Source organism: Pan troglodytes, chromosome 2 (genome assembly GCF_028858775.2).
Source record: "Pan troglodytes isolate AG18354 chromosome 2, NHGRI_mPanTro3-v2.0_pri, whole genome shotgun sequence".
In the NCBI taxonomy this organism is placed as follows: Eukaryota; Metazoa; Chordata; class Mammalia; order Primates; family Hominidae; genus Pan; species Pan troglodytes.
In genome coordinates, this window is record NC_086015.1 from 187,140,281 (window position 1) to 187,155,213 (window position 14,933).

The 14,933-nt window shown below is 46.3% G+C and overlaps 1 protein-coding gene across 4 annotated transcripts in view; it reads right to left on the reverse strand.

Annotated features, from left to right (window-relative positions):
• The window catches only part of ABCC5 (ATP binding cassette subfamily C member 5), a 98,004-nt gene that overhangs the window by 38,851 nt on the left and 44,220 nt on the right, over positions 1-14,933 (reverse strand). For all 4 annotated transcript variants that reach the window (XM_016942384.3, XM_016942386.3, XM_016942385.4 and 1 more), the window contains 7 exons: positions 12,798-13,154; positions 8,914-8,985; positions 6,591-6,715; positions 6,399-6,471; positions 4,599-4,802; positions 2,729-2,872; positions 944-1,046 (listed from right to left, as the gene is read on the reverse strand). In XM_016942384.3, the coding sequence (XP_016797873.2) occupies positions 944-1,046; positions 2,729-2,872; positions 4,599-4,802; positions 6,399-6,471; positions 6,591-6,715; positions 8,914-8,985; positions 12,798-13,154 (1,078 nt within the window). The remainder of the gene's footprint in view (positions 1-943; positions 1,047-2,728; positions 2,873-4,598; positions 4,803-6,398; positions 6,472-6,590; positions 6,716-8,913; positions 8,986-12,797; positions 13,155-14,933) is intronic.

Sequence of the window (14,933 nt, forward strand, 5' to 3'; positions counted from 1 at the left end):
AGAGAAGCGGGGCTTGCCATGTTGCCCAGGCTGGTCCTGAACTCCTGGGCCCGAGCAATCTTCCCACCTCAGCCTCCCAAAGTACTGGGACTACAGGTATAAGCCACCTGTGCCTGACCTCCTGCAGTTTTAAGGATAAGGAAGTAGCAACAGGCTCCGTCTCCAAAGCAATGGCAAACCCAAGAAAGTCCCTGGATTCAAAAGGGTGAGGTAAGGAGGTGAAGCAACAAAGAGATTAAAACAAGACCACACATGTCTACATCTATACAGTACACACACACACACACACACACAGTGTTTGTGTGTATTTAAATTGACATGCAACTTAAAATTCAAAGGTGAAAATGCCCACATTACTGCAAATATCTTCCCTTAACTCTCAAGATTTGTTACTGTTGATAACATAAAGGGCTTAAGAAACAGGATCAAGGGCTCTGGACAGGAAAAGCCAAGTAGGAAAAACCCCTCTCTGTCACTCTTACTCATAGTCCTGGTGCTATATTGTCAAGACAAGGTGACGAGTCTACTGTTCTAACACGGGTGCTTCTGAGGACACAGGTATTCTTAGAGCCAGAACACCTCTGATTTGGTTGGGACTTTTCATGAGCAGAGGCGAATCACTGGATGGAAGGGTGTACCTGTACCCACCATTCGATTTTTCCTTACTCAGGATGACTCAGTTCTAATTACTTAAACCTGACCCCACCCTGCACAGGAGAAGACATGGGTCTGAAGGTGACTCTTACTGCCCTGGTCTGTTTAAGCAAACAGAAGGTGCCTCGTGGTCTCCCAGTATTATATAAGAACTTTGTTTTCCAGAAATGTAAGACCAAGTATTTATATTGTACACACACTGCTATCAAACATCATGAATTACTTACTACACAAGTTATTTCTGATAAACTTTGATGACAAATCTAAAAATTTCAAAAAAGGCCATTACCTTCCTCTGGCTTTACTGCTTTTTCCTTCTTTACTGATCCTGTTTTAGGACCCTTGTCTTGTGACTTCTTCTGTGAACCACTGGTTTCCTTTTTTGAATTGATCTAATAATATTAAAAAAAAAAAAGTCTCCAGTCATGTTAGCCATCCAGATGTATGTCCACAGGACACATATTAGGGAATCATCAATTAAACTGCTATTACTGAAAAAAGATACATCCAACTTCTTAAAAGGGTCACCTATACTCATTTCTTGTACTTCCTCATCTCCTTAAATTTTTAAGATTTAAAATTTAGTCCACTGACATTTGCTCTCCCCAGTCACTAAACTCCAAACACAGTAACCTTTATTCTGTTCTTGTCCATTCCAAGTTGCACAAAGTATTAGGCATGGGGTCACTTCCATTCCTCCTCTCTGAGCCCACATCACTAAACCAAATCCATAGATCTGATCATTTCCCACTGCTACCACAGGATAAACATAAGCTTTTCCACCTGGTTCTGTAGGACCTCCATATTCTGGCCCTGCCCTAATCCTGCAAGCTCCTCTCCCATCTCACTGGTGTCCACGGCCCCTACTCTCAAGCCACACTGGACTTCACACCATTCGTTACACCACACTGCAATTTCCCATTTCTCTACTTTAGTCCACACTCGTTCCTCCACTTGGAATGCCCCTCCCCTTGTCCCAATCGCAGTCACAGTTGTCCCCATTCAGATAGATTCAAGTCTTCCATTCTTCATGAGGCAACATACACTCCCTGGAAAGCTCACCCTCCCATTCGCCCTTAGGACTCCATTAGTACTATACATGTGATGTGGTGTTGTAAGCCACATTTGTAAGTGCTTGTAAGAGCATAAAAGCATCGGTCTTCCCTATAGAACACTGTGAGTCCCTCAAGGACAGAGATGATGTCTCTCACATGGTTACAACCTGCACAGGCCCTACCCCTGAGAACTGCCTATAACAGGGCACAGAGGGACTCAATAAACAGCCATCAGGGTTCTACCTGAGATAACAGAAACTACTTAATGCTCTCCTTTCCAAGTTTCTCTTATGTCTTTTTTTTTTTTTTCTTGAGATGGAATCATCCTCTGTCACCCAGGTTGGAGTGCAGTGGTGCAATCTTAGCTCACTGCAACCTCTGCCTCCTGGGTTCAAGCGATTCTCCTGCCTCACCCTCCCAAGTAGCTGGGATTACAGGCGCCTACCACCACACCTGGCTAATTTTTGTATTTTTTTGTAAAGACGGGGTTTCTCTCTATGTTGCCCAAGCTGGTGTCGAATTCCTGGGCGCAAGCGATCTGTCCACCTCAGCCTCCAAAAATGCTGGGATTACAGGCAAGAGCCACAGCACCTGACCTGAGTGCTTTCAAATGTATGCAATATTTAATTTCCCTACCTTGGCACTTTATTCACTTGTTTATTTAAAAAAGAGCTTCATAATGCTTCAATCAGGTGGATGGAGCTTAGGAAACTAAGCTGTGAATGAAGAGCAGCACACATCTTCTCTGCCCTCACTGAGCCCATATCCTTCTCCCTGCCATTGTCATATTAGTAAGTTCTCAGTGACAGAAGACCTCAGCTCACCAGCCCCACAATCCTGCTCTCCTAGAGCAGAATCAGTATGTGAACTAAGGCACAGCAGTCTGTTCACCAGAAAACAGGGCCCCTGCCAATAAGACATAGACACTGGATTCAGCTGAGGTCTCTCCATCACTCACTCCGGCTGTGTTTCCCTTGCAGAGACAGAAGGGGACACACACAAACACCATAAGATCTTACCTCAACTGGCGGTGTCTCTCCCAGCAACAGGTTATTAAAAATGGTAGCATAGTCACCATTTAAATTCATCAGTTCCTCATGGGTGCCTCTTTCCGTAATACAGCCCTCTTTCATGAAGATCACTTCATCACAGTCAACCAGGTACTGAAGGCAAAGGCAGAGACAACACAATATGCTAACTGTTTGTGCAAATACATTCAAACACCCAAACATTAGTTCAGTAGTTCTCTACAGGAGGCGAGTTAAGCTCCCAGAAGACATTTGGCAGCATCTGGAGACATTTTTTTTTTTGAGGCAGAGTCTTGCTCTGTCGTTCAGGCTGGAGCGCGGTGGCGCAATCTCGGTTCACTGCAATCTCCGCCTCCTGGGTTCAAGCGATTCTCCTGCCTCAGCCTCCCGAATAGCTGGGACTACAGGCACGCAGCACCATGTCTGGCTAATTTTTTTGTATTTTTAGTAGAGACAGGGTTTTGCCGTACAGGTAATCCGCCCATCTCGGCCTCCCAAAGTGCTGGGATTACAGGCCCGAGCCACCGCGCCCAGCTGGAGACATTTTTGGTTGTCACAACTCGGGGGAGAGGTACACAGATGCTCCTCAATTTACAATGGGCTTACATCCTGATAAACCCAACGTAAATTGAAAATATCAGAGCTTAGCCTAGCCTACCTTAAACATGCTCAGAACCCTTACATTAGCCTACAGTTGGGCAAAATCATCTAACACAAAGCCTATTTTATAATAAAATGTTCAATATCTCATGCAATTTTTTTCAATACTATGCTGAAAGTGAAAAACGGAATGGTTGTATGGGAACCATCATAAAGTCAAAAAACTGTAAGTTGAACCGTAAGCCAGCGACTGTCTGTACTGGTATCTAGTGGCTAGAGGCCAGGGGTGCACAAAGCAGCCCCACACAACAATGGACTATCTGGCCCAAAACGTCAGTGGTGCCAACACTGAGAACCCCACTTTAGTGTATTGTGCCTCGTGACATAGTATAAGGAGCAGTTCCTCCAGTTTTTTTTTTTTTTTTGTGATGGAGTCTTGCTCTTGTTGTCCAGGCCGGAGTGCAATGGTGCAATCTCAGCTCACTTTAACCTCCACCTCCTGGGTTCAAGGGATTCTCCTGCCTTGGCCTCCTGAGTAGCTGGGATTGCAGGCACGTGCCACCATGCCCGGATAATTTTTGTATTTTTAGTAGAGATGGGGTTTCACCAGTTGGTCTCAAACTCCTGACCTCAGGTGATCCGCCAGCCTCGGCCTCCCAAAGTGTAGGGATTACAGGCGTGAGCCACTGTGCCTGGCCGAGTCCCTCCAGTTTTTCACATGAATCTGCTGATGGAGCCACATGAGCCCTGCATTAAATTTACACCCTTTCACTGCACTCACAAATACACATAATTATGACTTTCTTTGGCAGAATGGAGGGTTTGCCCCCTAAACGTGACAACATATGTGAGCCAGATGGCAACATCCTTGAGCTGCTCTCCAAAGTGGCTGCTTATGATGGAATGGCAGAGGGAGAAAAGCTTGTTTTCCCAAAACAGTTCCCACTTGCATAGAGATGTTAACACAATGCTTTCCAAGCTATCTTATACCCAAACTCCATTTTTGGCCCGCTCCTCTCAGCCCTTTTACTTGCTGATCTATATGCAGAAGCTGATATGCTCCAAGGATCTCTGATTTAGATGGCCATCTGTTACACTGGTACAGTGAGCTTTATTGGTACAGGGGGCTAATTTGCTAAGAAAATGAAACCTTGATTCCAAGAATTTCTAGTTATAACACAAGGATACCTGGAGCAAACCTACCTCCCTGTTTCTGATTTCCCAAACTCAGGCAGGCAGCCGAGGGAAGAAAGAACCATACCTGTAACTGGTGGGTAACAAACAGAACTGTCTTGGACTTGAGATGTTTCCGGATAGCACTATTGAAGATGTGGTTGCCCACATGGGCATCTAAGGCACTGAGGGGGTCGTCCAGGATGTAGATGCTCCTGTCACTATACAAGGCCCGGGCAAGGCTGATCCTCTGGCGCTGCCCACCGCTCAGGTTGGCTCCTCGCTCTCCAATCTACAAGAGCCCAGAAGCGTGGTGAAGGCTCCAGCACAAGTCCAGAAAAGCGCGGAGGGGTCACCCAGTCACTTCTCTTCTTGCCCACCCAGACCAGCTCCTTCTGTCAATTCCCTGCAGGTGAACTGCCATGCTGATTCCCCGCAGATGAACTGCCATGCTGATCCTTCAACAAAGTGGGGGAGTTGGCCCAGATGCCTCTTCCTCTACCACTGCCATCTGGGTACCGATCAATCCTACATCTGGTCTTGCCAGTCCACCCGGATGCTCCCCCTCCAATCCATTCTCCACATGGCAGGAAGATCTTTCCAGAACACAAAGCTGACCATCTCCCACCCTTGCTTAAAATTCTTCAAGAGCCTCAAAGGATAAACCTTGAGTATCCAAACATGGCATACAAACCAGACCCTTTGCCACCCAGTTCCCCAGCAGTTCTCAGCCTCCAGTGCACAATCCCCCTTCCACGTCCTGGGACCTAAGCCATTTGAAATTATGTGTATACTATGAACATGACAATGTCATGTGCTTGCCTCTACTTTGTCTGCTCAGTTCTGGCATCATCTCCTCTGAAATCTCCCCCAACCTCTTTCCCGCTAGTACCCCAAAGAGATGGGGCTCTTTTCATCAGATTATTTTGTGCCTATTTGTTTGGGTATCTCATCCTCTTAACTGTACACTTCTTTACATGCAGATTATTGTCTTATTCCTTTATATTCTTAGTGCCAAACAGTGTCTGCACATGTCACTGGCACATAATAAACACCTAATAAATGTTACTAAATGATTAAAAGAATAAATCAGTTGTCAAATATTCAATTAATTCAGAGGTTTTCAAACTGGAAGTTGCATCAGAATTACCTGCAGGGTTTGTTAAGACAGACCTTTGCGCCCCACCCCTAGAGTTTCTGATTCAGTAGGTCTGGAGAACAGCCTAAGAATTTGTGTTTCTAACAAGTTCCCAGATGATGCTGATGCTGATGCTGCTGATCTGGGGACATGGATTTAAGGACCTCTAAAGTAATTAAACCATTCACCAAATCTGGTTTGAGGGATTTAACTGAAATCAGCTAAATAAAGGTGCCAATCCCAGAGACCTTCAGGGCAATTCATGGGAGACAAGTTTTAACACTGAAGAGCACAAATTAGTTCCAAAGACAAGCCTCTGGAAACTGCTGCAGGGCAGAGACCCAAAGAAATGTGGATTTGTTCTAAGGGCTCTTTCTAATAGAAAAGGGCTCTCTACAGACTATCTGAGTTAAGGAGGTTGGCAAAATCAAGTTCAAGGAAGACGCTCAACATGCACACACTTACTTGTAGTTTTAAAAATATCTGGATAGAATAAAAAACATCAACTCTGAGTCAACAATGGGATTTTGTTTACAATCCCCGAGACACAGAAAATACTTACAACCTTAAAACAAGCAGTGTTAACATCCCTGCCCTAATGGACACATGCTTTCCTAACACAAAGGCCTAATGACAGCCTAACTCCCTGTGAGGCTCTTCTCCCAAGCATTTCAGATGCACTCCCAGGAGCAGCTCTGGCCCAGCTCTGCCACTCTGCTAAACGCCTGGTCAAGGGCAGAAGGCCTGTACCTCCGTCAGGTCGCTGCTGGGAAGAATGGCCAGGTCAGGCCTCAGGCAGCAGCTGTTCAGCACAGAGTTGTATCTGGAGGACACAAAGAGACAGCGTCAGGGACACGGCGGGAGCAGAGCCTGCTGACTAGGGCTGCCTTGCATCTCACGCGGCCAAGATGGAAAGCATGACAGAAGCCAAACATTCCTTGCCTTTCTTCATCATATTCCTTCCCAAACAGGATGTTGTCTCTCAGAGTAGCATTGAGGATCCAGGCCTGCTGGGCCACATAAGCGAAGGTTCCACTGATTGCAATGCTGCCCTCTAGAAGCGTCATCTAGGGAGAGAGACACCATCCAATGGCATCATAACTCAAAACCATCACCCTATGCCAACGGAACCCCCACCTTCCACAATGGAATCTAGCTCTCGTAATTTCCCGGGATGCTTTTTGGACCCAAATCCAGATTCCACCTTTAATTCCAAAGAGAGCTAAGCAGCAAAGAAAATCAAAGTTCTCCTTGCTTATGTGTGATGGGAGCTCAGCATAACCCGTAACTTGAAGGAGCAAACACTTCCCTCTGCAGCCCATTTGCTGTGTGCAAACTGTTTAAATTAGGAGAAGCACAAGCAAGAGGTTCTTGCAGAATTCTCCTGGAGAGGATGCTGTAGGGGTTTCCAGCTAATCCCTGCCTCAACATGGGGGCAGGCCAACTCATCCAAGGCAATTACCTAGGATGCTGGCTAGACCAGTTGCTTCTATGAAATGAGGACCAAGGGAAAAAAAAAGTCCAGGTTAGACATCACCTAGTATTTATAATATATACACAGTGTCCATTTACCAATGATGGACCTTGCCTGCCCACAAGCAGTGATGAACCATGTGCTTTGAAGTTTGTGTTCAGTTGCAATGGTTTGATATGAATTGACATCCATTTTACCCTCTTCCATGATTTCCTTTGTTTGGGACTGATAGTAGACATTTGTCTTGGTTTAGGGATGCTACAGCTTTGAAGCAAAGTTTCACTAACCAGCCTGTGCAGTACTTGTTCATATAAGCTGGTCTTCTTAAACACCCTCACACAGCGTGTACACACACAGGTGTACCTATGTACACCACAAACTGGTAGCACTCTGATGTGCACTTCAAAGGGTTCAGAAGCCCCCAGGGGGTCTACTGTGGAAAGCCGGCACTTCTGGCTGCTGCACAAACACCGCACATTGCAGCGCTATCAACAGAGGTAAACTACAGTTAAAGCAGGGCTGACCAGCCCAACCCGTTTCCCTGCCAGAGACAGGGTTGCCAGGATTTGTCCAGAAGCAAAGCCTGACTTGGTTTTCAACCTAACCGCTGCCTAGTCAACCCTGGAAAAAGGAGCACATTGCTAGATGGCAGAGCAGCACTTACGAATTGACCTTTTCTTTCCTTCTCCCCCTCCCCCGATCTCTGTCTCTCCTCATTGGCCCTCCAAATCTGGTTGGTCATCATAAATCACCTAGGAAGTCTGGTGCTTTTTACAAGACCAATGGCTGGGCCCAGCCACTGGAGAGTGTCATAAAGCAGAAGGTGGAGGTGATGCCTGCCATGATCTGACTCAGACAGCCCCAGGCACCACCACCCTCAAGGAGGACCACAACTCACCAACTGTGACAGCTGATGCCAAACAAGACAAGAAAGCATTCCATAATCTGGGGGCTACAAAAGCACCCCTGCTCCCCATCTGTTTCATTTCAATTCAGTGGACCTTATCCATCAGGGTGTAGAGATAATCATAAGTTTACGCTCATCTCAACCATCTAAGTCAAGTTAATTTAATTCTAATGTAAAAGCATGTGGGCACCTTGTTTTTTTTTTTTTTTTTTTCTGGATTGTTTGATTCTAAAACACAGCAATGATAGTGTGTCTCAGTGGGATGACTCCGGCCCCATCCTGTCCCTCACTCTCAGCACTGGCCACCGTGTGCTGGGCCCTGCACGCTGTTCACTCCCTGCCTGGAGATGTGCTTGTTGTGTTCTCAAGGCCTTGCTCCCCACTGGACCATGAACTCCCCAAGGGCATGACTCTTTCAGGGATTAGGCAGAAAACAGAGGGGCTTTGCTTCTAGATCAAACCCTGACAGTCCTGTCTGACAGAGAGGCTGGGAGTGCTGGCCGCCCTGCTTCTTTACAGGTTAACTCTGTTGGCAGCGCTGCAGTGTAGGGTGTCTGTTCATCTCTTATCTCTGACATTTTCAATACACGGGCATACCTGTGGCACTCAATAGATACATGCTGAATGAAAGAAGGCATGAGACCAAATGGCTCCAGCTGGGACAACAGTCAGTCATCCATCAGGCGCCCACCAGGCCTCCTTCCAGGCAGAAGGCTGTGAAGGGGGAGAACTGGGGGGAACTGCGGGGGATTGGGGGCATACAATGCAGGCTGAGGGTTCATTTGTTTCCACCTTTCCTGACTCTCCAGGAAATTTGTTCGTTTTTCCTGAGACTCTTGCGAACCAGAGAAAGCAGCAGAAAAGGACAATAACAGAAATCTTACCTGGCCTAAAATGGCTGAAATGAGAGAGGTTTTTCCACTTCCCACACTGCCGCAGATTCCAACCAGTTTACCCTGGACAAGGCACACAGAGAGGAGGGTCATTTAGAGACTACTAACCACTCATCGCTAAGGACTTGAGGAAAAACACATTAACTGTAGTCTACCCATACAGAACTGTCACCCTGATGACTCAGCAGGCCACTTACCTGTTTTCTCACTCATTAGCTGCCTATCTCATGGGTTTCTGTGGAGACACCTGAGATAACAGGAATGGAAGCCCTTTGGGGAAAGTAAACATGCCGCACACATTCCAGTATCCCACCGTCATTCTTAGGCCCAGCCTCTTTCCTATTCTGCTGCTAACCCATGTTCTTCATTTACTTGTTTTTGTTGTTTTTTAGAAGACAGGGCAGGGCTTTTAAAAATCATTTTTTTATTATTATTATTATTTTGAGATGGAGTCTTGCTCTGTCAACCAGGCTGGAGTACAGTGGTGCGATCTTGGCTCACTGCAGCTTCCGCTTCCGGGTTCAAGCAATTCTCCTGCCTCAGCCTCCCGAGTAGTTGGGGTTACAGGCATGCACCACTACACCCAGCTAATTTTTATATTTTTAGTAGAGACAGGGTTTCGCCATGTTGGTCAGGCTGGTCTCAAACTCCTGGCCTCAAGTGATCCACCCGCCTCGGCCTCCCAAAGTGCTGGGATTACAGGCATGAGCCACCACGCCTGGCCACCCATATTCTTTATTTACTTGTTTTTGTTGTTTGCCAGAAGAGAGGGCAGGACTCTTAAAAATCATTTTATTATGATTTTTCTCCAGGGTGTATACATAATTAATTTCCAGTAAAAACCATGGACACTGTTGCATGCAAAACATTTCCAAAAATCTGAGGAATATTTATACCATCAATCCCACAAAAAAGTAGAAAACCAAGTCTATGATTAACTGAGTATCCTTAGGCAAGATAAAGAGTTCTCAAAGTGGTGTTGAAAGTTTTCAAGGGACAGACAGATGACTTCAAAAGGGTCACTTGTTTACAACCCCGTGCTGGTTCAAGCGTCCCCAGGAAGGAAGGGAGAGTGGTAGTGTGGACGGAGCATGGATTCTGGAGGCAGATGGGTCTTTATCTAAATCCCAACTTCACTAGCACTTGCTAACTGTGTGATCCAGGCCCCGTGACTTAACCTAATACTGTGTCTGTCTCCTTTGGACTCTGAGCACCTTGAGGAAAGGCAGTATCCTCATAAAACTAAGTACAGTGTCTGATAGTTGAACAAATAGTTTTTGACATGGTCCACGAGTACTGAATGGTTTACTGCCTGGTGGCAACAAGGAGGTCAAGTCACAGGTTCAACCTCTGCTCAGGCCAGTTAGATTTACATGAGAAAAATGCTATTCTTATGATTAAATGATGACTAAATGAGACATCAAAAATGAGAAAAATGCCTGGTGCACAGAAGACACTTGGCAAACATTACCTCCCCTTCTCTTCCCTAAAGCAAAGACCCAGGGAGAATTAAGGCATCTCTCTTCAAATGGCTAAAGGTCTCCCATTGTCTGTGGGCTCTGAAGGGCAAAATGAGGGTCAACATACAAAGCAAAAGAATACATTTTAGCTGCACGTGTGGAATCATTTTCTAATAGAGCTGATAGCAATGTATTAGAGCTGCCTCAATAATCAAGCTAATAGTTACTAAATAAAAAGCCTGTTAGGCGTTAACTGAAGTAAGGCCAGATGCAGCGGCTCACGCCTATAATCCCCACACTTTGAAAGGCCAGGCAGGCAGACCACCTGAGGTGAGGAGTTCGAGACCAGCCTGGCCAACATGGTGAAACCCCGTCTCTACTAAAAATACAAAAATTAGCCAGGCACAGTGGCACGTGCCTATAATCCCAGCTACTCGGGAGGCTGAGGCAGGAGAATCACTTGAACCCGGGAGGCAGAGGTTGCAGTGAGCTGAGATCGTGCTACTGCACTCTAGCCTGGGCAACAGAGCCAGACTCTGTCTCAAAAAAAAAAAAAAAGTTAACTGAAGTAAAAACCTGACTTGCATGCCCTTCAATGACACTCATAGTTTCAAGTGGTGTCACTAAAGACTGTGTCCCCTTCTTGCTTATAGCTTTCAAGGGCTGGAAGCTTTTTGTCCTCTTCTCAGTCTAGTTCTGGATTGGCTTACCATGCCTCTGGTCAGTTGCTGATTTTCATATACACTGCATTCAAACCTCCTCCTCCCTACTTCCAGTTACATGGACAAACATTTCTTACTACCTCCCACCAGCAACCTTGATCTAAGACATCCTCATCTTTCTCCCGGTTACTGTGGTAACAGAGCCTTGACTGTTCTCCTTGCTTCCTTGTCTCCCCTGCAGCAACCAGAATGATCCTCTTCATATGTAAGTCCGATCATGTCATTCTGCTGTGAATCCTCCAAAGGCTCCTCTTCCCACTTGGAGTAAAGCTGAAGTCTCACCAGAGGCTCTGGCAGGCACCACCTCTGCCCTTGGCATCCACTACTCTCTCCCATGCTCATTCCACTCCAATAACAGGCACACTCACCACTTGCGGCCTCTGTGTTTCTGTTCCTTTGGCCCAGAATGTTCTTCCCCACCCATCCCATACCCAGGTAGCTCTCTCCCTCATCTCCTTTGATCTTTGCCCAAATACTACTTTTTAAATAAGGCATTCCCTCAGGCAGCCTATTCAAGTTGTAACCACACCTGCTCCCTGCCCCAGCACACTCTCTCCTCACCCACCTTTTTTTTTTTTTTTTTTTTTGAGACTCACTCTGAGTCTCACACTCGGCCACCCAGGCTGGAGTGCAGTAGCGCGATCTCAGCTCACTGTAACCTACACCTCCTGGGCTCAAGCAATTCTCCTGCCTCAGCCTCCCAAGTAGCTGGAACTATAGGCGTACAGCTGGCTAATTTTTCTAGTTGTTGTAGAGACAGGGGTTCAACATATTGGCCAGGCTGGTCTTGAACTCCTGGGCTCAAGTGATCTGCCCACCTTGGCCTCCCAAAGTGCTGGGATTACAGGCATGAGCCACCATGCCCAGCCTCTGTCCCCTTCTGTCATAGCCCTTATCACCATCTGATATGCAATATATTGTATTTGCTCATGACCTGTCTGTGCCTGCTAGAATGTAAACTCCAAGAAGGATGGGATTTTTGTCTGTTTGGGTTTTTGTGGCTCTGTGCCCAGCCCTATCACAGCATCTGGCATGGAGTTTGATACTCATAAAATGGCTGTTGAATGAATGAATATATACACATCTGGGGCCCTCTAATGACACGGACCTGTGAATATGGTGCTGGTTCCGAAATACATAGTCTGTATTTTAAAAGCCTTGAACCTGGCATCTCTGTTCCACCATTCCCTATAGGAGGCCCTCTGAGACTAATCTTATGCTACCTGGTCTGTGACATCATCTACCGTAACGATCCTTAACTTATATTAAGAATAAATCATTACAACACAATTGTTGTCACAGTAGCACTGAGAATACCTATCATGTGCCAGGTATGATGCACAGCCTAGTGCACAAGGGCGCTCACAGACTTGTAACCATCAGAAATAATTGTCACAGCTCACATACAACTAAAATAGAATCCTCTTTGGGGAAAAATCCTGGAAAATCCTCTTGAATGTTTCATTTCCTTGCTTATAAAACGATCACCTCATAAGATTAGTTGTTATTCATTTCTGTTGCTAAATGCTTAGTTGGTTTTTTTTAGAGTTAGAGCTGGTCTAATTTGCTCTTTAGTTCAAAATCACTCCTAGCCACAAAGCACTTTGTGAAAAGGAACAGCAGCCGCCTATTGGTGGCAGATCAGCATGGGGTGGCGGGGTGCGGGCAGGGAGGCAGGGGGCGGACCACTTACCTCTTGGATCTCCAGGTCGATGCTGTGCAGTGTCCTCTGTAAGCGCAGGTGGCCCAGGTGGATGTGCTTGCCTTCTTCCTCTTCGGGACTGGGCCGCTCGTCACTGTCCAGGAGGAGGTGGCCTTTCTGCTCTGCCAGCACCGCCTGATGCTCAGTGCGCTGCAGCTGCCTCACCTTCTCTTTCTTGCCCCTGGAAGCCCTCTTGTCTTTTTTCATTTTGGGGGTCAGCTTGGGCGAGTTCTGGATACTGGAGTGGGAGGAGTCCCATGCCAAGGTGGCATTTTTCATCTCTATCTTGATGTGAGGACTGGCTGGTTTGTTCTTTATCATGTGAACCTCTTCCATTAGAAACAAACTCTGATAGGAGTTGTGAGAGAGGTGCAAAGATGAGACACTGGATCAAGACCAGGGAGACAAGCCTAGGGCGTACACTCACGTAGCAAAACACATCAGGCTATACAGTGGAAGGAAGCTGAAGGGCAAAAGGTAGCTCATTAGTGCAGCCCAATCTCAGGCCCATCAAGGGGTCACGGGAGTGTGGGGCAACCTCAAGAGGTCCAGGGGCCTTATCAATGACCCAATATTCCACATGACAAATTACATGCTAAACTGCCTTTCCCCCTCAGCCAGCCTAAAGCGGACCTAATGACATTTAACTGACTGGCATGTAGCCCCTTGTTCTAAGGAGTAGTAAAAAGCAGGTAGGAAAAGCAAAGGGCATGCTGACCTCCAGTACAGATGCTCACTACGTGTTTTCCTTCCAGACCCCTCCTGCAGAATGCCAAAGCCTGCCCACTTCCCACACTCACAGCGCCGCACGTATCTAGGAGTAGAGACTGTCACAGGCTTACATTGCTACTGTCAGAAAAGAGTATCTAAAGTTTCATCTACCGCAGAGAACATCTTCTTGCCAAGAAACTCTCATGTCTTCAAAGGCTTGCCTTGGAACTTGAGAGTTCAAACAACCAAAGGAACAGGCTTGCATGGAAGTGAAGGGTATCTCCCTGAGAAACAACCCGTGGGAAGAGAACAAGACACTTTCCTCCCACTCATTCCCAGAGACCCCTGAGTTATGTTAAAAGAAAAATAATCTTTTTTTTGAGATGGAGTCTCGATCTGTTGCCCAGATAGGAGTGCAGTGGCACGATCTCGACTCACTGCAACCTCCACCTCCCAGGTTCAAGAGATTCTGATGCCTCAGCCTCCCAAGTAGCTGAAATTACAGGCATGTGCCACCATGCCCGGCTAATTTTTGTATTTTTTTGTAGAGATGGGGTTTCACCATGTTGGCCAGGCTGGTCTTGAGCTCCTGGGCTCAAGTGATCTGCCTGCCTCAGCCTCCCAAAGTGCTGGGATTACAGGCGTGAGCCACCGCACCCAGCTGAAGAATGAACTCTTGAAGAGGGAAATGTTTCTGAAATTAAGATGTAAAACACTGATCATAATAAATCACAGCCCAGATTTTCCCGTAAGACTTTGAATCCACTTTTTTTTTTTTTTTTTTTTTTTTTGGTGAGATGGAGTCTCGCTGTGTCGCCCAGGCTGGAGTGCAGTGGTGCAATCTCGGCTCATTGCAAGCTCCACCTCCTGAGTTCACGCCATTTTCCTGCCTCAGCTTCCCGAGTAGCTGGGACTACAGGTGCCCGCCACCACGCCTGGCTAATTTTTTGTATTTTTAGTAGAGACAGGGTTTCACTATGTTAGCCAGGATGTCTAGATCTCCTGACCTCGTGATCCACCCGCCTCAGCCTCCCAAAGTGCTGGGATTACAGGTGTGAGCCACCTTCTAACAATCCTCTTAAGCCAGTGATCTTCTCTACAGAATGCTATACCAGTTGGATTCACAGTATGATTTAAAATATATTTATCTTAATTTAAAAAAATTTTAAACATTACAGAATCTTTAGAGAAAAGATAGCTTTTAGGGTCAGGACCCTCCTTAGTTACTGAGAACCCCCCAGCTATCTTAAAGTTTGCAGGTGCTATTAAATATCATACATAATCCCTCTCCCCAAGAACAAACCCTTTCTCTCTTAGATTCTAAACTTCTAAGCTCTCCCTTAAGCCCCCGTCTCCCATTCATCCCTGATCCTATCTTCCCCGAAGTGTCATGATTCTAAACTTCTGAGATAATCT